The sequence below is a fragment of the Chiloscyllium punctatum genome, chromosome 44 (genome assembly GCF_047496795.1).
Source record: "Chiloscyllium punctatum isolate Juve2018m chromosome 44, sChiPun1.3, whole genome shotgun sequence".
Taxonomy (NCBI): Eukaryota; Metazoa; Chordata; class Chondrichthyes; order Orectolobiformes; family Hemiscylliidae; genus Chiloscyllium; species Chiloscyllium punctatum.
The window spans coordinates 53,686,927-53,708,736 of NC_092782.1; the positions used below are offsets into that span (position 1 = coordinate 53,686,927).

General features: G+C 43.6%; 1 protein-coding gene across 29 annotated transcripts in view; it reads right to left on the minus strand.

The window, feature by feature from the left end:
* The window catches only part of celf2 (cugbp, Elav-like family member 2), a 985,143-nt gene that overhangs the window by 45,584 nt on the left and 917,749 nt on the right, over positions 1–21,810 (minus strand). For 26 of the 29 annotated variants that reach the window (XM_072562980.1, XM_072562977.1, XM_072562973.1 and 23 more), the window contains one exon: positions 9,566–9,802. In XM_072562980.1, coding sequence (XP_072419081.1) covers positions 9,566–9,802 — 237 coding nt within the window. The remainder of the gene's footprint in view (positions 1–9,565; positions 9,803–21,810) is intronic. The other 3 variants (XM_072562990.1, XM_072562989.1, XM_072562969.1) reach the window with 1 other exon arrangement.

Genomic DNA, 21,810 nt, shown 5'->3' on the forward strand with positions numbered 1-21,810 from the left:
ATAACAATTCAACATTATCATCATCCTGAAAACAATTCATCAGTTTAGTACCTCTAAACCCACCATCCACTTAAAACATTCCATGACTAATTGCAACTCTCCATGATCAAGTGGTTATGTTCAACCAGATTGTGTACAAAGCTAACTTGTACATTTATCACCTTTCTTCTATTTGATCTTGAGGGATGCAAAGTGGATCTCAAGTTGCTTATAAACAGCTCTGGCTTCTCAGCACTGTTAACTCGAAGACGGCTGCAGAGTCAAGAGCGCTGGAAACTTCATGATAGCAGCTGCTGTGTCAGGGAAGAATAGGTGATTCTGAACAGGCCAGTTGTTCTGCATGAATGTGTACTAGCTCACACAGCGGTGGGGGGTTATAGGGTCTCTCTGCAGATGACAGCACACATCCTTACAGAGACAGTTACTCTCGCTGTGCCAGTGAATGAGGTGAAGATTACTCAAGGCTGAGCAACTGAACGTTATCTTAAACCTAAAATGAAGTTATTTCTTCTTCATTAAATCTTGAATTGCACAGAACAATTCACAGGAAGACATCACAAGAGTCTTCCCAGAGGGGCAGAGATTACATCAAAACATGCCTTTTAAAAATGAGTATGGTGTTGAGAGATGGAACAAATGTTACACAAACACGCTTGCAGACATATGCACGCACACAGACATGCGTGTGCAGACGTACAGACACGAGCACAAATAAATATGACAACACAAACATGCGCATTTCCAAACACACACACACACACACAAACATGAACTCAAACTCACATGCACATAAATGCAGCCACACAAACATGCACAGAAACAGTGCACGCACTGTTCGTGTGTTCGTGGGCGTGAGTGTTCACATGTGCACACACATGTGTACACTCACACTCACACTCACACTCACACTCACACTCACACTCACACTCACACTCACACTCACACTCACACTCACACTCACACTCACACTCACACTCAGGCAAGTTTGCAGCTAGACAGCACAACAATAAATGCGGTGGTTGAAAGTTTGAGCTTTCTTCAAAATGATTTCCATTTTGGAAAAATACGCTTGACACCTAGCTTTGCAGCTGTATAAACACAGCACAATGAACAATGAAGCAAAACTGCATCATGTGCAGTGACTCCATTGCACTATTGGACTGAACTGGTGATAGGACATCTCCAGCATGTTGTCATGGCATTAGGGGATGGAGTGAGGCAGCAACTATTGTTGCAATACACCTTATCCCTCAAGAGTCACCGTGGATACTGACCAAACTGGCTGGAGAATCACTGTGGATAGAGACCAAACCGGCTGGAGAATCACTGTGGATAGTGACCAAACCGGCCAGAGTCACTGTGGCACGATCGTGTCAGAGGCAGCTCAGGGATCCAGCTGCAGACCGGGCAAACCCTGTATGAGGTTACAGGAGTAGAGCACACAATCTAGTCCGTGGCTCGTCAGGGAAAGAGGCAGACACAGTAACATATGGGGAAGTAACTCAAGCTGGAAGCACAGGGAGAGGGACTCTCTTCAGCCACCAGTGATACCTGCCTGAGGTGTGTAAGCAAGAGAGCACACTCAGCCAGGGCAAAGATCCATCTCCAGAATCAGCCTCATCCATACCCTGATAACCTGACAACAGCACAGCTGAGGGTTCTTTAAATTTCTCCAAATTCTACATCAGCATTCAACACCTGTGAACAGGTTTTTAAGAATCTCTGATAGCCCTAATTAGCAGCACTCATGGTGAATGGGACAGCAATAAACCACTCCCAGTGGACATGGAGACACTGGTTCCATCTGTATTCATTAATGTTGGCAGAGAGTGGAAGATATAAAGGATTATCTACCCAAAATGTGCAAGAGTTACAGACACAGCTCAACCGATATACAAAAAGCTTCTTTGTCCCTGGATCACATTAAGTGAGAAACTCCAGATCATATTGAATTTGTGTAGCACCATTTAAAATTGAGCAAAAGGGCATTCTGAACATTGATGGAACTGGTTCAGATATCCTCCGTTACTTCAAATGCATTTATAGGAGTCGTACCCCACCTCCCTCAGAGCGTACCCTCAGTAAAACACAAAGACTTTCAAAACATATAAGGTCCCGCAGTATTTAGGTCCTCAAACCTCTAAAGGGCCAACTGGTCCAACATATTACTCTCTGTACAGTTGTGAAACACACTGAATACTGTAAACACATTTTACTCTCACAAACTTGGGTCTGGAAAAACTGATCCTCTGCTGTATCTCAAAGAAAGAAAGACAAGGAACTTGCATTTGTATAGTGCCTTCCATGACTTTAAGGTGCCCCTCATGCTTTCCAGCCAGGAAAGTTCTTGTGAAGTACGGTAACGGATGTAATGTGAAAAAAAAACAAGGCAAGAACTTGGAGCTCAGCAAGATCCCACAAAAACACCATAAGACCATAAGACATAGGAGTGGAAGTAAGGCCATTCGGCCCATCGAGTCCACTCCGCCATTCAATCATGGCTGATGGGCATTTCAACTCCACTTACCCGCATTCTCCCCGTAGCCCTTAATTCCTTGTGACATCAAGAATTTATCAATCTCGGCCTTGAAGACATTTAGCGTCCTGGCCTCCACTGCACTCTGTGGCAATGAATTCCACAGGCCCACTATTCTCTGGCTGAAGAAATGTCTCCACATTTCTGTTGTGAATTTACTCCCTCTAATTCTAAGGCTGTGTCCACGGGTCCTAGTCTCCTCGCCTAACGGAAACAATTTCCTAGCATCCACCCTCTCCAAGCCATGTATTATCTTGTAAGTTTCTATTAGATCTCCCCTTAATCTTCTAAACTCCAATGAATACAATCCCAGGATCCTCAGCCATTCCTCATATGTTAGACCTACATTCCAGGGATCAGCCGTGTGAATCTCCGCTGGACACGCTCCAGTGCCAGTATGTCCTTCCTGAGGTGTGGGGACCAAAACTGGACACAGTACTCCAAATGGGGCCTAACCAGAGCTTTATAAAGTCTCAGTAGCACAACAGTGCTTTTATATTCCAACCCTCTTGAGATAATTGACAACATTGCATTCGCTATCTTAATCACGGACTCAACTTGCATGTTTACCTTTACAGAATCCTCAACTAGCACTCCCAGATCCCTCTGTACTTTGGCTTTACGAATTTTCTCACCGTTTAGAAAGTAGTCTATGCTTGTATTCTTTTTTCCAAAGTGCAAGACCTTGCATTTGCTCACATTGAATTCCATCAGCCATTTCCTGGACCACTCTTCCAAACTGTCTAGATCCTTCTGCAGCCTCCCCACTTCCTCAGTACTACCTGCTTGTCCACCTAACTTTGTATCATCGGCAAACTTCGCTAGAATGCCCCCAGTCCCTTCATCCAGATCATTAATATATAATGTGAACAGCTGCGGCCCCAACACTGAACCCTGCGGGACACCACTTGTCACCGGCTGCCATTCCGAAAAAGAACCTTTTATCCCAACTGTCTGCCTTCTGTCAGACAGCCAATCCTCAATCCATACCAGTAGCTCACCTCGAACACCATGGGCCCTCACCTTGCTCAGCAGCCTCCCATGTGGCACCTTATCAAAGGCCTTTTGGAAGTCTAGGTAGATAACATCCACTGGGTTTCCCTGGTCTAACCTACTTGTCACCTCTTCAAAGAACTCCAACAGGTTTGTCAGGCACGACCTCCCCTTACTAAATCCATGTTGACTTGTTCTAATCCGACCCTGCTCTTCCAAGAATTTAGAACCCTCATCCTTAATGATGGATTCTAGAATTTTACCAACAACCGAAGTTAGGCTAATTAGCCTATAATTTTCCATCTTTTGCCTTGATCCTTTCTTGAACAATGGGGTTACAGCAGCGATCTTCCAATCATCCGGGACTTTCCCTGACTCCAGTGACTTTTGAAAGATCTCAACCAATGCCTCCGCTATTTCCTCAGCCACCTCTCTCAGAACTCTAGGATGTAGCCCATCGGGGCCAGGAGATTTATCAATGTTAAGACCTTTTAGCTTTAAACACATGAAACGATACTCTGATTTGAAGCAGGTTTCTTGAGGGATTCATATTAGTCAGGTCACTCAGCCCCAGCTCTTCTTTGCTTTCCTTTATTGGTCAGAGCATTGAGTACAGGCGTTGGAAGGTCATGTTGTGGCTGTACAGGATATTGGTTAGACCACTACTGCATGCAATTCTGGTCTCCTTCCTACAGGAAGGATGTTGTGAAACTTGAAAGGGCTCAGAAAAGATTTATAAGGATGTTGCCAGGACTGGAGGATTTGAGTTATAGGGAGAGGTTGAACAGGCTGGAGCTGTTTTCCCTGGAGTGTCAGAGACTGAGGGGTGACCTTATAGAGGTTTATAAAATCATGAGGGTGGCATGGATAGGGTAAATAGACAAGGTCTTTTCGCTGGAATGGGGGAGTCCAAAACGAGAGGGCATGGGTTTAAGGTGAGAGATGAAAGATGCAAAAGAGACTGAAGGGGCAATTTTTCCAAGCAGAGGGTGGTGCTTGTATGGGATGAGGTGCCGAAGAAAGTTGTGGAGGCTGACATAATTACAACTGTTAAGAGGCATTGAGATGGGTATACAAATAAGAATGGTTTAGAGGGATATGGGGCAAATGCTGGCAGATGGGACTAGATGAATTTAGGATATCTGGATGGCATGGACTAGTTGGACCAAAGAGTCTGTTCCCATGCTATACATCTCTATGACTCTATGAACGTTGCCACAGGATATTTTAATTACACTTGGTGGGGCAGAAGGGACCTCATTTTAACATTGTGCCTGGAAGGCTTAGCTTGTTATTAATGCTAGCAGCCCTCGACGGAGCTAGGAATGTTCTGTATCGCTTCTCTGTTGAGAATGTGGATTGTGTTGCCAGGCAGAGTAATATGAGGCAGGTCGTGTGCACGCATCTGAGAGAAAGCTAGAACTGGGGGGAGCACAGAACAGAAATATACGCAGATGACTTTCGATAAAGGAGGATGGGAGCAGGTTCGTGTGCCAGCAAAATAATTGGCACAGCCAATGGTCTGTTTCTGTGCTGTAATTCTAATCTATTCCCCTGCCCCTGACAATTTACAATCCTTTCTTTTCCCATGGCGCCTGCTGACCCGTATCCGACTGCAGCTATCCCAGAGCTGCTGGTTACCTTCCACTCCTGCAGCCAAACAGCAGGTTGCTTTGCCATGAGAGGGGGAAGTGGTACAGTGTGGGGAGTGTTAACGTAACATCTACATGTGGATACTCCACAACGCAAGTCACTGGATGGTGAATGGGATTGTGAGCCCAGTCAGATTTGTTCCCCTTTGGCAGACTCCAACCTGCATTTTTAATATTTTTCACCAAGTTGTCCTCTAACTCCCTTTTATTTAGAGTCACGAGAGAAATATTTGAGTAGCTTTTTCAAAGACTCAGCAGCACCATTATGAAAGACCGGATGGCCTCGTTCTGTGTCAAAAAAAGTGTTCTATAAACATTATGGGTGATTTAAATTCAATAATGGTAATGCATCCAAATAACACTACGCATGGAAAAATATATTCTTGTGCTTTCCTGATTTGATCTTTTGCTTGGAAGTATAATTGATCACTTCTCTTAGGTTGTCTCAGCAAACCGGACACATGCACTGACAGAGAACCTTCCTTGACTCTGCTACAAAGATGTTTTCACTCTGATACATTCTGCCTGACACCTTACCGAACGTTCAGTGCGTACTGCTGTCAAGTTTCATTTCACGGCTACTTCTCACCAAGAGAATCATAAGCCTTCTTCCGGCTTTCCCAAACACCAATCATGTAGGAATTCAGATTTTATGCACTGAAAGTGTTATGTCCACACAAAAGTAAAGCATAAATGACAGGCAATTTTTCCCTCATGTTGTTACAGTCCAATTCACTTACATCCAAATCTAATATAGAGATTAACATCCAGAGCCAATGGCTCACATCAGATTCGTCTGAAGCACATCAACCTGCAGTTACTCTGTGTTCTTGTCATGGGGACAGAATACAACAGGAGACTGTACAACTAAATGGACAGCAATTATAACTAGGGCTCCTTCTCTTAGAGAGAATGATGAAAATATTTTAAGAATATAAACTTGTTTGGTGCAAAAAGAGTCACTTCCACTTGTGGGCAGGAAAATACTAGGTTCTGGAAGTATATAATGGGCACTAATAAAGCCAATTAGAAATTCAGGAGAAAACTCTTTACCCAAAATGTGGGCTAAAACAGGGAATTTGCTGGTACATTGAATGATTGAAGTTGCATCATGAATTTAAGGAGATTTCAGTTAATGACGTGACGGCAATATCAGATAATTAGTTTAAAAAAAAGTTATAAATCACACAACACCAGGTTTAATTGGAAGCACTAGCTTTCGGAGCACTGCTCCTTCATCAGGTGGTTCAACACCTGATTAAGGAGCTGCGCTCCGAATGCTCGTGCTTCCAATTCAATCTGTTGGACTATAACCTGGTGTTGTGTGGTTTTTAACTTTGTACACCCCAGTCCAACACCGGCATCTCCAAATCATTTAAAAAAAAAGGAGTGACAGGAAGTTTGTTTGGAGGATAAATGATGCTGTGGGACTGTTCAGTCGGGTGGTCTGTCTATGTACTCACTATAACAACATAAATGGCTGGATGGGATTCCAAATATTCAAGTTGAACCTGTACTACAGAAAGAAACTAATGGTAAACTTTAAATAGCATATCACCACTTCAATCCTGAGACTAGATGACAGTCTTGAAATTACTGATAGCTTTTTCTCTTTGACCTTCACAGCATTCAGTTCAGACAGTTTCTGATTCAGATCTTGGACTATTTCAATGCTGAGGGAAGCCAATCCCAGGCAAGTGACTGAATGATAATTTGCTACTATCTGGATAATATCCACAATAGGAAATTATTATTGCTGATGGCAGGGGAAGATGGATGGGTTAAAGGAATCTAGTTTTCTAAGAACAGTGAAAATCCAGGAAAGCACTATTCAAATCCCGGGGGAGACCTTTACAGGGCAATTGGGAAAGGGCCGGAGGAGTGGGACTGATAGGCTCTTTCTCAAAGAGCCAGTGCAGGCAGAATAGCCAATTGGCCTCCTTCTGTGTGTTAATGATTCCATGATTTACATTGAAAGTGCCGCTCTCTGCTTGAAATCCAAGCAGCAGCTGTAACCACTTGGGTAAGTGGCCCACAGACTCCAGCATGGGCAGCAGCTGCAGTTCCTCACGAGACAGCCTTCCCACCTCATTTACATCGGAGTACTGCTGTTGCTGCTGCTGCAGCAGAGAGAAACCCCATCATCTCAGGCCCAAATGGAAACGATTTGGTAATTCCCCCCTCCAACCATCACGCCTGGAGATTGCACTGCTGAAAGTGACTCAGACTGATTTTGCACAAACTCAGGCAATCCGTGTTATGGATCAATCCATAGGCAGCTCGGTGGGTCAGTGGTTAGCACTGCTGCCTCACAGTGCCAGGGACCCCAGGTTTGATTCCACCCTTGGGTGACTGTGTGGAGATTGCACATTCTCCCCATGTCTTTGTGGGTTTCCTCCGGGTGCTCTGGTTTCCTCCCACAGTCCAAAGATGTGCAGGTTAGGTGGATTGGCCATGCCAAATTGCCTAGAGTGTCCAGGGATGTGCAGGCTAGGTGGATTGGCCATGGGAAATATGGAGCTGTGGGGATAGGTTGGGGGTGAGTTTGGGTTGGATGGTTTTTGGAGGGTCAGTGCAGACTTGATGGGCCAAACGGCCTCTTTTCGCAATGTAGGGATTCTATTTTTCTGTCCTTCACTTGTGCAGGAGAAATCACCTGCTGTGATAAGGAGAGTTTCATTCATGAGTTCCAATTATGTCATTTGTTTACTCTTTTTTTCCAAAAATGGAATGTTTTGGAATTCTCTTCCTGAGGAAATAGTGGAAGCCGAGACCAGGAGTACTTTAACGTGGAGACAGATTCTTACTAAGTGCAGGGGTGAAAGGTTATGGAACAGAGGGGAATGTGGTTTTGAAGTTACAGTCAGATCAGCCAAGAGCTTACTGAATGGTCCAATCCTGGCACCTTGTTCATTGCCATTTGTCAACGATTTGAACTGGTGTGGTTTTCCTGAGTAAAGTGGATGTTTTCCTGACAATCCTATAACAACCTTCCTCCAAATGCTGCCAGCCGACAATATATGAACAGCAACCGCGCAAAATAAAAACTTGCATTCACTGGGACCTCTTTCACATTCCCAGCACGTTCCAAAGTGCTCTGCAGCCCATGAATTACTTTGGAAGGGCAGTCACTGTTGTTACATAGTGAGGTGGTTGTCGACCAAGGCACAGCAAGATGCCACAAACAGCAGCAACTGGCTCATTTTGTTTTTGGAATAATGAGCCAACTGACTAATTTTTTGAATTGTACCAGGAGAACTTGTTTTTTCAACACCCATCAAGTGGACAGACTCAGTGTGGGAGACTGCATGTGTGGTGACACAGCACTCCCTTGGAACTGCGCAGAGGTGTCAGTGTGCACTGAATGCACCAACCCTGCTGTGAACCCACAGCCTTGTGTCGCAGCAGCACCACTTTGCAAATATCCATTTTATTCTTCTGGAGTAATTAATCCCCAATGCTGCAGCCAGAACGCTTAAGGAACGAGAATGGTTTGGTTTACAGGATGTGCAATAAGCTGGCATTGGAGATGAGCAATCTTGATACAGATTAGCACAGTCATAACACTGACCGTCTTTATTTATTGCATAGCATTAACTAAGTAAAACTCAGCAATTTTCTGGTGCTAGCTGTGGTTCACTGGAAGCTTTAGGGTCAGAAAGTTATGGGTTGAAATCCCACACCAGGGATTGGTTCTTCAGTGCTTTATTGAGGAAGCTCTGCTCTTCAGATATGCCATCTTTCCAATTAGATGTTTAATTGAGACAGCTGCTCGGTTGCATGGAACTGGATTATTTTTAATAGAAGTTGTGAGGTTCTCCTCAGTGCCAATCAAATATTTATAATTCTGCCAAAGCTTAACAACTAATTATCTGTCCATTATCATCGATAATGTAGGAGTTCGTATGTAAAATTACAAAAATGGTCACATTTCAAAAACTGCTACTTTTGATCAGCTGTAAAGCACTGTGCATGTCCCAAGTCATGAGAGGCACTATATCAATGCAAGTGCATCTTTTAGGAGAGGGAAGCGTAGCTCAGAACGTCCAACCACTTTACAAAGAGGTTTTGACGGTGTCCTGGAACTGCTGCTTGGATTCAGAATAACAGCGATATTGGGGGAGAAAGAAAAACAAGCTGGTGGCTAGAAACCAAACAATGATTGAAGGGAGAAGACTAAAGTGTGATGTTTGTGAAGTTACTGCATTCAATGTAAACCACAACAGAGAATGAGGCTTGCAGATAATATTCAACATTTTCCCAACTGTACAGAGGGTATTTCGTCTCCTCCACCCTTCCCTGAAGGAAAATAAATTAATGACATCCAATTCACATCCCCCACTTATGCTGCATCAAGAGAGAAAGAAATAAAAAAAAGACTGACTGTATGCATGTTTTGGGGTACGAAAACTTCTTTTGTTCCAATTTCGCCACTGTTCTTGGTTCCCCAATGACCACTTACAGCCAGGTACTGTGGTCCCAGGGCACCCAGGCCAGTCAGGTTTCCCCAGGTCGCTGTGTTGAGCTGTTGCATCTGCTGGGCCAGCTGCTGCTGCAGGCGCCTCTGCTCCTTATCCTTCTGAGTGTCCGCAAACTTCACCACGATTGGCGATGAGCAGCCCTGTCGCAGACAGAGGCACACGGTTAGGATAAAGAGATGAGGCAACAGACTGTGTTTGAATGCATCACTCATTCCTTTCTGCTGCCTCTTCTATTAAAGAACCCTCTGCTTCTCTCTCTGTCACTCCTTCTCCCAACTTACTTATCTACTAACTGAGTCTACTCTACCCAGCGTGTTTTTAATACTTCTGTAATTATATAAACATATAAGACATTAGTTTCAGACCCAAGTTTCTCATCCTGACTCCATGTGAAATTCTACCATGTTATGATCACTCTTTCCTTGACGATTCTTTGCTATAACATCACTATTAACCCTTTATCCTTACACAGTACTAGGTTTAAAACAGCCTGTTCCATACTTGGTACTATAATACACTTACGATTTCTTGCCACAGCTATAAGCAACCTTTGGCTAACATATCTCGAAGTTTTTCCATTGCCAATACCCCAGGTTAGGCAATTGAGAGTACATTGGGTTTCAACAGTAAGTTCCATCACCGAAATCCAAGCATCAACACTTTCTAATAAAACTCAATGGACGGTAATCAGCAGCAGGCACTTTGGATGAAATCCACCCTTTGCTGTCACCTGTTCAATCCAGTTTTTACAAAATCTACGAAACATTATACAGAATTAAAAGGTTTAATTTTTTTTCTCCATTGTTGTCCTTATTTATAAAATACAATTACTTGTCAAATAGAGTTAGAAATGTAATTAGTAAGAATTCTAATACATACTCTAAAAGAGACAAGGACTTTCAAATTAAATCTTCAAAATAGGTTACCTACTCGCTTATAAGTTCTTTCAAAATGGTGCCCTGTTCAAAACGTTAACAGTTACAACTTTATTTATCTAGCAAATGCAAATGAGCTTTGTCAGTAGGTAACCTCCGCATTTGCTGAGTTCAAACAGAGCTTACTGAAATATTTACCTGATGCTGATAGTTACAGATTCCCACTGCCCACCACGGTTTGAGGGAAGTCATACATTCAAACTATATCCCCAGTCAAATATGTCTTCATCGAAAACCTTTCTTCCCAGCATTATTCCCTTTTTGAAAGAATCTTTAAAATAACTCCAACTGTTTCTACTGTCCTGATAGTGTCACAGCTCACTAAGCAACAACACCCCCGAAATTGGGTGCCATGCTGGCTCGGTGGTTAGCACTGCTGCCTCACAGCGTCAAGGACCCAGGTTTGATTCCACCTTAGGGCTGTGTAGAGTTTGCACATTCTCCCCTTGTCTGTGTGGGTTTCCTCTGGGTGCTCCGGTTTCCTCCCACAGTCCGAAGTTGCGCAGGTCAGGTGGATTGGCCATGTTAAATTGCCCTTAGTGTCCAGGGGTAGACAGATTTGGTGGATTAGCATGGGAACTAGAGGGTTACAGGGATGGGGTGGGTCCGGGTGGGATGTTCTTTGGAGGGTTGGTGTGGAGTCAATGGGTTGAATGTCCTACTTCCACACTGTGGGGATTCTATAAAGTCCCTACATTTGAGTGGTGGTTGGTTCATGTTTGACCCCAATGAGTACTTAGTAAATCATGGTGGACATCCTAAACTCATCCTACTGTAAAGAGACACAAATTTTCCATTGGGGTAATAGGATTATCATCCATATGTGCAGCAGAGACTGATCATTACAGCCCATTAGTCACAAGAACCTGAGAAAATTTCAACCCTGCCACCTGCCTGCCTGCCTATACAGTATTTTGCATCAGAGTGTAGCAGCTAAGCCCAAACCTCTCAGTGACTGGTTGCCTTCCTAAATGTAAAAGTGTATGATGTACAAGGACAGAGGTCAACTATTCAGAGGCATCAAAACCTCCTTCCCTTAGGTAGGCAAATATCTCGGGGTCTGGATCCCAAATGTTGCAACCTCGAGCATCAACTCTTCAAATTCATCTGAATCCTGAAGCAAACTGGCATTTGACAAGATGTAGAACATGTAAAGCTGTTCACTGGACAGCAAGGCCACTCTTCCAGAAACGGTAACCGTTTTACTTCTGCCGGGTAAGATGCAAGATCCTTAAAAGAACAGGGAGAGTGTGGAGTGGGAACTGATTCTCCCCCCACATCATTGTGATTGTTTCTAGGCCTGCCATAGGAAGCTTTCGGGAATTCTAGGTCACCATCTAAAACGGATCCTTCAGAAGTATTAACCAGGGAAAAGGAACCCGTGGATAACAGCACTGACCCGACATTCAGCCCTGACATGTTGCCATAGACTATTAATCAGACGCAATCAGACATGTGATACATGGGCCAGAAAATCCTCTCCTTTCGAGTTAAGTGATTGAAGACCCTTCAAACAGCTCAGGGCTTCATTCAGACCGATTATCTTATTCTACTTAACCTTTTACAAAAGCAAAGAGTCAAGAAGCAACCATGTGAACAGGAAAATAATCCTATCAGCCTCTGGGACAATAACATCTAAGTCCATAACTGTCACCATGGCAAACAGATGACCCATGAGTTCCAAAAAGAGAACTTCCAAAAATGTCCTTTAAATAAATATTTCTTAAATTTAAGAATATTAGAACATGGCGGCTGTGGAGAGAGAAACAGAGTGAATGCGTTAATAGAGTTAATCAAAAATCAAGTTTACAGCCTCTTCAGAATTTCTTCCTAATTCTGCAGTCATAACAGACTCGAAATGTTAACTCTGTTTTTCTCTCTCCACAGGTGCTGCTGGACCTGTTGAGTTTCTCCACCATTCTCTGTTTGTTTCAGATTTCCAGCATCCGCAGTGTTTAGCCTGTATTAGAATGACATTACCTCTGATGTCTTTTGACTACTGTGACCCCTTTATGGAGCTAATTAAATATAAAATGAAGCTCTAAGAGGCTGCATTAAAGCCTGCTTACAAAACAGGTTTCATTTTAAAAGGTGACTGAGAACAATTTGCATAAAACACATTAAAATGTTTGCAAGCATATTAAATACAAACAAGAGAAAATGGGGACTAATGCTTCCTTATCAACATAATGGTATTGCTTTTAGAAACAGTAGCAAATTAAACTGACTTTCAGTATCTACTTAGTAAAATAGATCAGTAATCAACAAATCCCATGTTTAAGAAAATATCCCGCTTCATTACACACACATCTAACAGCCACATCTGGTGGCTAAATGGTCAGCGGTGATTGGAGCTTAATGCAAAGTGGGAACCTAATTCTCTCTGTCCATTATGTTTATTATAAACAAATGGGTTAATGGCAACTTTTAAATTCACCAGCACTAATTTGGTACCAAGGTGTTAACTGTACAAGAGCCTCCCAAACACCCAATTTAATAGCGGACATGTATGATAATGGGTCCTAGCCTGATTCAGAGTTCCTGGTTATAGATACTGTGACAATACTATGGCTTTAAGAGGTGGATTTTGTCCCTTTTCCTTTCTGAAGCGAGGTTAAGACAGAGGTGTTGAGTGGCTTGTTCTAAACTAATAAAGTAAACAGCTTGTGAGGCCTTGGGTCTTTTTTGTTTTTAGAAGTTGGAACAATGGAAGCATCCTGAATGGGTGGAGTCAGACTCCCACAAAGCTAGGGTTTTAATTTCATCATCATAAAATCCCCACAGAGTGGAAGCAGGTCCTTCAGCCCAACAAGTCCACACCGACCCTCCAAAGAGCATCCCACCCAGACACATCCCCCTACCCTATCCCTGTAACCCTGCATTTCCCATAGCTAATGCACCCATCCAACACATCCCTTACTGAATTCTTTGAGAATGTAACAAAACATGTTGATGAAGGTAGAGCAGTCAATGTGGTGTACATGAATTTTTGCAAGGCGTTTGATAAGGTTCCCCATGGTAGGTTCATTCAGAAAGGAAGGAGGCATGGGATACAAGAAAACCTTTCTGTTTGCATACAGAAACAGCGGGCCTACAGAAGACAGAGGATGGTGGTAGATAGAAAGTATTCAGCCAGAGCTCAGTGACTCATGGTGCTCCTCAGGGATCAGTTCTGGGACCTCTGCTCTTTGTGATTTTTATAAATGACCTGGAAGGGTGGGTTACTAAGTTTGCCGATGACACAATGACATGATGGTTGGTGGAGAGGTAGATAGTGTGGAGGGCTGTTGTAGGTTGCAATGAGACATTGCCAGGATGCAGAATGGGGCTGAGAAGTGGCAGATCGCGTTCAACCTGGAAAAGTGTGAAGTCATTCATTTTGGAAGGTTGGATTTGAATGCCAAATACAGGGTGAAAGGCAGGATTCTTAGCGGTGTGCAGGAACAGAGGGGCCTTGGGGTCCATGTCCATAGATACCTCAAAATTGCCGCCCTGGTTTATAGGGTTGTTAAGAACGTGTATGGTGTGTTGACTTTCATTAGCAGGGGGATTGAGTTTAAGAGGCATGAGGTTGCGCTGCAGTTCCACAGACTCCTGGTTAGACTTGGAATATTGTGTTCAGTTCTGGTTGCATCATTGTAGGAAAGATGTGGAACTTTACAGAGGGTGCAGAGGAGATTTACCAGGATGCTGCCTGGACTGGAGGGCATGTTTTATGAAGAGAGGTTGATAGAGCTAGGGCTTTTCTCACTGGAGTGAAGAAGGATGAGAGGTGGCTTGCTAAAGGCGTACAAGATGTCGAGAGGCATTGATAGAATGGATAGTCAGAGACATTTCCCAGGGCGGAAATGTCTATCATGAGCTGACTTAATGTTAAGGTAATCAGAGTTTAGGGGAGATGTCAGAGATGGTTCTTTACACAGAGTGGTGGGTGCATGGAAAGCACTGCCAGCAGTGGTAGTGAAGTCAGAGACATTAGGACATTTAAGTGACTCTAGGATAGGCACATGGATGATAATACAATGACAGGTATGTAGATTAGTCTGATCTTAGAGTAAGATAAAAGGCAGGTATAACATCGAGGGCTGAAGGGCCTGTACTGTGCTACGTTCTATGTATGTGCAATTTAGCATTGCCAATCCACCTAACCTGTACATCTTGGGACTGTGGGAGGAAACCAGAAAACCCAATGGAACCCCATGCAGACACAGGTAGAATTTGCAAACTCCACACAGACAGTTGCCCAAGTTTGGAATCAAACCCGGGTCCCTGCTTTCAGTTGGCGTTGAGGTTTGGAAGCTGCCATATGTCTCTCCTTGCTACATCAAAAACATTTGAGTTCTCTCCTGCCTTGACTGCAGAAACATTGTCTGTGAGATCATTTATTTTACTGAATTTGCCTTTGCCAAGGGTGTGTTTCGGGGATGTTACTACATTGGAACAGTTACTGTTAAGTAGTTAAGTAATCTGTTATTCTATTATGTTTTCAAATAGAGTTGTTATACAAAATTTTCTTTCTTTTATTTGTAGTTTAATTAAAAAATAAGAATAAAATGTCTTTGTTTAAAGCTGAGGAGTGTAACCAATTGAATTACATTGGGAATACGGCACTTTACACTTGCCTTTAAATAAGAAAATGTTAGGGTCAAGTCATTCACCTTGATATATCTGAAGGGGGGTTGCTATGGTCTATACCAATGTTAAAGAGGGTGGGCCTTGTGTCAGTACCCAGGGCAGGGAGGCTGCCTGATTGGGGAGGTAGGCTGGAAGCAGACGGTACAGCAGAAGGTGCAGGTAAAGGTGGAAAGTGCTGTGCTATTGGCGGCCCGCTCCCCTGAAGGGACTTTACATGTGGCTGCTGTAGGCAAACCTAGAATGGCATGGTGGCTCAGTGGTTAGCACCGCTGCCTCACAACACCAGGGTTCCAGGTTCGATTCCCGCCTCAGGCTGTATTGAGTTTACACATTCTCCCCGTGTCTGCATAGGTTTCCTCCCAAGTCCAAAGATGTGCAGGTCAGGTGAATTGGCCATGCTAAATTGCCCATAGTGTTAGGTGTATTAGTTAGAGGGAAATGGGTCTGGGTGGGTTACTCTTCAGGGGGTCGGTGTGGATTTGTTGGGCCGAAGGGCTTATTTCCAAACTGTAGGGAATCTAATCTTATCAACATGCTCAGAGTATCATGAAGATAACAGCCTAGCACATTGGAGGGGCACCAAAGGTGGCACTTGTGGGAATGCTGCGACTGACATGAACTTGTCAAAGCCAGCGGTAATCTTTGCATCAGCTGGAGAAGAAACAGGTGTAGGAGAGACCGGCTCCTTTATCTGTAAGACTCTCAGTTCAGCGTTAGTGGGTCAGGGGTCCCTAAGATCAGTATCAAAGGGAATGGGATGTGTGACAGATTAGGAGGAAGGTTTCCCACCATAATCAGATCCTGTGTAATTTAAGATTTTAGCTGTTGCAATAGTGCCCGAATTGACCCAAGGCCATGACTTGTGATCAAGGTCTTTACAGAAGCAATCTGTAAAGCTCGTTGGAATTGGAAAATGGAACTTTCTCGATCTGAATCCTGTCCCCATCCAAAGATAATCACTCCCTAACCGCTGCTTCCTCCAAGGGATTCCTCCTGACATTCAGGGTAAGAAACTAATTCCAAAGCCTTGGCTTGTATCTGGATCTTGCAGGCTCAGTTTGTTCAGGGAGGATATTCCTAAATCATAGTGACTCCTTCTCCACCTTCACTGACCTCCTAACCACTTTTGAATTTGCATAGAACCACATCCCTCATCAGGGAGAACTGGTGGGGGAGGGGGACCACAACAGGATGAAAAATAAAGACAGAGCACTGCAAGGACAGCTATTTATTTCTGCATTAATCACCAGGATAAGACACTGCCCTGCTTTCTGATCTCATTCATTCATTACATTTCTCAGAGTCATAGAGGTGTACTGCACGGAAACAGACCCTTCGGTCCAACCCGTCCATACCAACCAGATATCCTAACCCAATCTAGTCCCACCTGCCAGCGCCTGGCCCATATCCCTCCAAACCCTTCCTCTTCATATACCCATCCAGATGCCTTTTAAATAATGCAATTGTACTAGACTCCACAACTTCCTCTGGCAGCTCATCCATACATGTACCATCCTCTGCGTGAAAAAGTTGCCCTTAGGGCCCTTTTATATCTTTCCCATATCACCCTAGTTCTGGACTCCCCCACCCCAAGGAAGAGACTTTGTCCCTTTATCCTATCTATGCCCCTCATGATTTTATAAACCTCTCTAAGGTCACCCCTTAGCCTCCAATGCTCCAGGGAAAACAGCCCCAGCCTATTCAACCTCTTCCTGTAGCTCAAACCCTCCAACCCCCCAACCCCAGCAATGTCATTGTAAATCCTTTCTGAACCTTTTCAAGTTTCACAACATATTTCTGATAGGAAGGAGACCAGAATTGCACGCAATATTTCAACAGTGGCCTAACCAATGTCCTGTACAGCCGCAACATGAACTCCCAACTCCTGTACTCAATACTCTGACCAATAAAGAAAAGCATACCAAACACCTTCTTCACTATCCTATCTACCTGTGACTCCACTTTCAAGGAGCTATGAACAAAGGTCTCTTTGTTCAGCAACACTCCATAGGACCTTACCATTAAGTCTATAAGACCTGCTAAGATTTACAAATAGCCATTTGGTCAATTATGACTGCTTCTCTTTCTTTTTACAGACCATTCTCTCCATGACACTTTGTTTCTCCCCATATCATTTCCAATTTTATCCTTCTATTAGCAGATCTCCCATGGTATTGCTCACTGACTGCTCAAGTTCTCAAGAACCAGACCCTGGTAACATACAAACTGTTGAGACCAATCAGAGGGCAGCTTGTAAACTTCAGGGAGTGGGTTTACTCTTTATTCAAGATTGTCATGCATTTGTAACATTGTGTGATGTTCAGCGGGACAGATCCACAGGGTTCTTTTGCAAAGAAAATAATCAGACAACATTGAGCCAATTCCAACAGTAATTGTCAAAGTTTCTGATGCATCAATATTGCCCTGTTTATACAGAGGCACATATCATTCAGCAGTGAGGGAAAGTGAATGCACAACATTCTTCAAAGGAACACCATTTCACCCATCCACCTGAGGACTTCCATTGCTGAAAGACATGCGGAGATCAGAAATGTTGGAAGTAATCTTGCCAGGTTTTGAAAAGCCACTTGCCTGGCCAGTTGGAAATCTTCCAGGGAGGATGAGCTCAGTATCAGAATAATTACTCCCCTCACTCATCTCTTTGGGAATTCCAAGCCTCTCAGGCTCCAACTTCTGCTTTCTAGCCACATGTCCCTGCCACCATCCACCTGGTCAACTCTGAGATGGTCATTTGGCTTGTTGGCCACAGATCTCCCATCCTCACCTGCCTCCATCCCTGTGTCTTCAGGTTGTCCTCAGAGGGCTAGTTTTGCTCAGGGGTCTATGCTTGTTGGAAGACAGTTAATGGTCAACAACATTACTGTGGGTCATATGTCGGGCAGCTCAGATAAGGACAACACATTTTCTGCCCTAAGGGGCATTAGTGAGCCAGATACGTTTTTCCTGATAATCAACAAAGGGTTCACGGTCATCATTAGATTCTCAATTCCAAATTTTCTGCTGTGCCGGGATTTGAACCCAGATCTCCGGATGACCAGCCCAGCAATAATAACATTGAGGCCACTACCTTCCCTTATTGATACTTGTATATGAAATAATCTCATTGGGTGGCAGAGCAGACTTGATCAGCCAAATATCCTACTTCTGCTCCTATTGTCTTATGGTCTAAGCGTTTATCACATAAAAATACTGAAGGATAATATTATTTAATGGATAGCATGCTTTCCATACATGTAGCTCACAGGGACATTATTTGCTCTGGTCTGAACCTGCTGGAATGTTGCTTGTGTAAATGGGAGCAATGTTCTCTCCTCTGTTACCATTCCTCCTACCCTCCCTTTTTCTCTCTCTCTCTCTCTCTCTCTACTACAAAACTCTAACAGCAAGAACGTGGATACATATCATCCTCTGCCTTTCCTCTCTACCCCCTAAATTCATACTGGAACCTACTGGACAACAGCTTTTTGCCCCACTGTCTGAACTCTGATGCCCTCAATGCTCTTTCGTCCTGAAGGCACCAATGCCATTGGCACTCGCTTGTTTTCAACACTTTGTCCCAAGTGGCCTTCTATTATGTAAGAGACAATTAGAGACAATTATTGAGACAACCAGCATTTCTGAAACCAATTGTCTCTTTTCTTTTGAGACTTAACGTGAGAGGAGATAGATTTAAAAGGGACAATTTTTTCACGCAGAGGATGGTACCAGAGAAAATGGTGGAGGCTGGTACAATTATTACATTTAAAAGACATCTGGGTGGGTACATGAATAGGAAGGGTTGAGGAGGATATGGGCCAAATGCTGGCAAACGGGACTAGACTTATTTAGGCGATCTGGTCAGCATGGATGAGTTGAAGTGAAGGTTCTGTTTCCCTTCTCTATATATTGTATATATACTTTCTAGAGCCCTCAGGTCGTAATGTCACTACCCCGGACCAGGAGGCCCAGGTTCAAGTCTTCCATGCACCAGATGTGTGTAATAAAATCTCTGCACGTATTGATTTGAAAATAACTTGACACCTGGGGAAATTTAATTTGAGGGCCCTCTTGTGGCACAGTGGTCATGTGCACATCTGCACCAGGTGTACTGAATTCAAGTCCCACCCATTCCAGAGGTGTGTAATAACATCTCTGAACAGGATGGTTTAAAAAAAAAGGTTAAATTAAAAACAAGTACACTTTCTGGTAGACAGGACTGCACAGATGAAGAAACAGGAACCATGGGCCATTGATCCTCAGTCCATAGCAGCTTGGGCCCAAAACAAGTTAGGTAAAAACAATGACTTCGGATGCTCGAAACCAGATTCTGGATTAGTGGTGGTGGAAGAGCACAGCTGTTCAGGCAGCATCCGAGGAGCAGTAAAATCGACATTTTGGGCAAAATCTCTTCATCAGGAATACTGTAGGGGCTTTTGCCCAAAACATCGATTTTACTGCTCCTTGGAAGTTGCCTGAACTGCTGTGCTCTTCCAGCACCACTAATCCAGAACCCAAAACAAGTTAAATTGATCCAGTCTGTGGATTGCCCCAGTGCACCCTCTGAGCTGAATGGCTCACTTAAATGTCACAGTAAACAGAATTCAAACTGAAGCCCTCAAGAACAAGTTTCAACCTTGCACAACATCAGCTCCAATGTTGGGGTCTTTTGTTCCTTACAGAATATAAAGCATTCTCAAAGTTAACGTGGTAATATTACTACTTCGGAGGTGAGAGAATTTTGATAAGGAATGTTTCTGATAAAAGATACTTGGCAAAAGTCATTACTTCATTTCTCTTTTTACGAAATATGGTGTAAGAAAAAGTGTTGACAGAGGATTCAATTTCTGCTATATTTTGGGCCAAATAATAACTGACATCTTCTTCAAAGAGAAGATAAAAAAACACAAAAGCATGTAATATTTTAATAAAAGACTTTGAAAATCTGCATGGAAGCAGAGTTTGCAGCTTGTTGGGGGATCTTTTAGCACTGACAGGAACTCAGTGAAGAACACTCACTTGTTAACATTTGGAAATGGGGACATCTCTGGGCACTGCTCATTTTGACCCTCTCCTGAAATTAATGTAACAGTGATAGTTGTTGATATAACAGAGCCAGGGTGATCTGACAAAGTGTCTTATTAGCTTAACAAATGACTTCTGAAGAGGAGTCACATTGGACCCAAAGTGCTATCTCTGTTTCTCTTCCCTCCTACAGTCTCTGCATTAATGCATTTATGAATATAAACTAGAAGTCCGAGTTTAATGGGAACCATGTCAATCATAAAGGTGTGTTCTTTAGTTTGAATTTCTGGTTGTTTCCTTCATTTACCCTGATGTACCTGTATCTCTTGCAGGCAGAGCTCTAGCATGGCAACGCAGTTGGAGGCCAGTTGGCCAGTCATGTCCATGCCAGCTCTCTGGACGAGCAACTTGTCTACATCCTCTCCCCACTGGCCTATCGCTCTGCAAATACTCTCTCTTCAAATAATGATCCAATTCTCTTTGAAACTGCATCCACAGCATTCTCAGGCAGAGCACATTACAGCTGAGTCAGCAAGTTTTGCCTCGTGTTGCTATTGATTCTGCGCTCAAACTTAAGCCCATGAACTCTGCCAATGGAACAGTCTCTAGTTATTCAGTCGAGACAGTAGCTGGGGTAGAGGGGAAGGATTTAGTGTCAAACTTCTTAGTACCATCTAGTGACTAGCTGCACAATGGCATGTGGGCAGGTATCCAGACCTCTAGTGTTTGACCATACTCTGTTTGCTGGGAAGTTGACAAATGCTCAGATGTTGGGAACCCCCTGCTTCTGATCAATGGGAAATGTATGAGCTGGGTTTCCCATGTTATTGCTGATTACTGGGTGGAGTCAGCTTAATGGGAATGGGCAAAGTAATTTTAAAAAGTCTCATAACACCAGGTTATAGTCCAACAGGTTTATCTGGAGGTTCAACTTTGTATGTGCAAACAAACCTTTTGGACTATAACCTGGTGTTGTGTGATTTTTAAACTTTGTCCACCCCAGTCCAACACCGGCATCTCCATATAATGGGAACGCACCCAAGGATCTGGGGTGAAACTTACATGGAAAAATTGCAGAAGCTGAGATTATTCACCTTAGAGAAGGTTGGAAGGAGATTTGATTAGTTGTCAAAATCATGAGGGATCAAGGCAGTAGATAGGGAGAAACTATTCCTACGGGTGCAATAGGAGCAAGAAGACACAGGCTTAAAGGCCTTACAAAAGAATCCAAAGGGTGGCAAGGCAAGTTCTCCCCCAGCTGAAACAGGGCCCTGACATCACTTGAGCGCGAAGGAGCATGTGATTTAAATTTCTACTTCTATTACATGAGTATTGTCAGGATCAGGGTGCACTCTGACAGTAAAGAGATTCAATTGTAACAAGAAACTGGACAGGCACCCGAATGGGGAACAACAAAAGTACATGAGCTGCAAGGCGAGGGTTGGCGGGAGTGGAACCAGCTAAGGGTCTCTTGCAGAGACAGCCAGCATGAACTCAAGAGGCTGAATAGCCTCCATCAGTCCTGCAGCCACTTGGTGGTCTGTCATGTAAAAGAC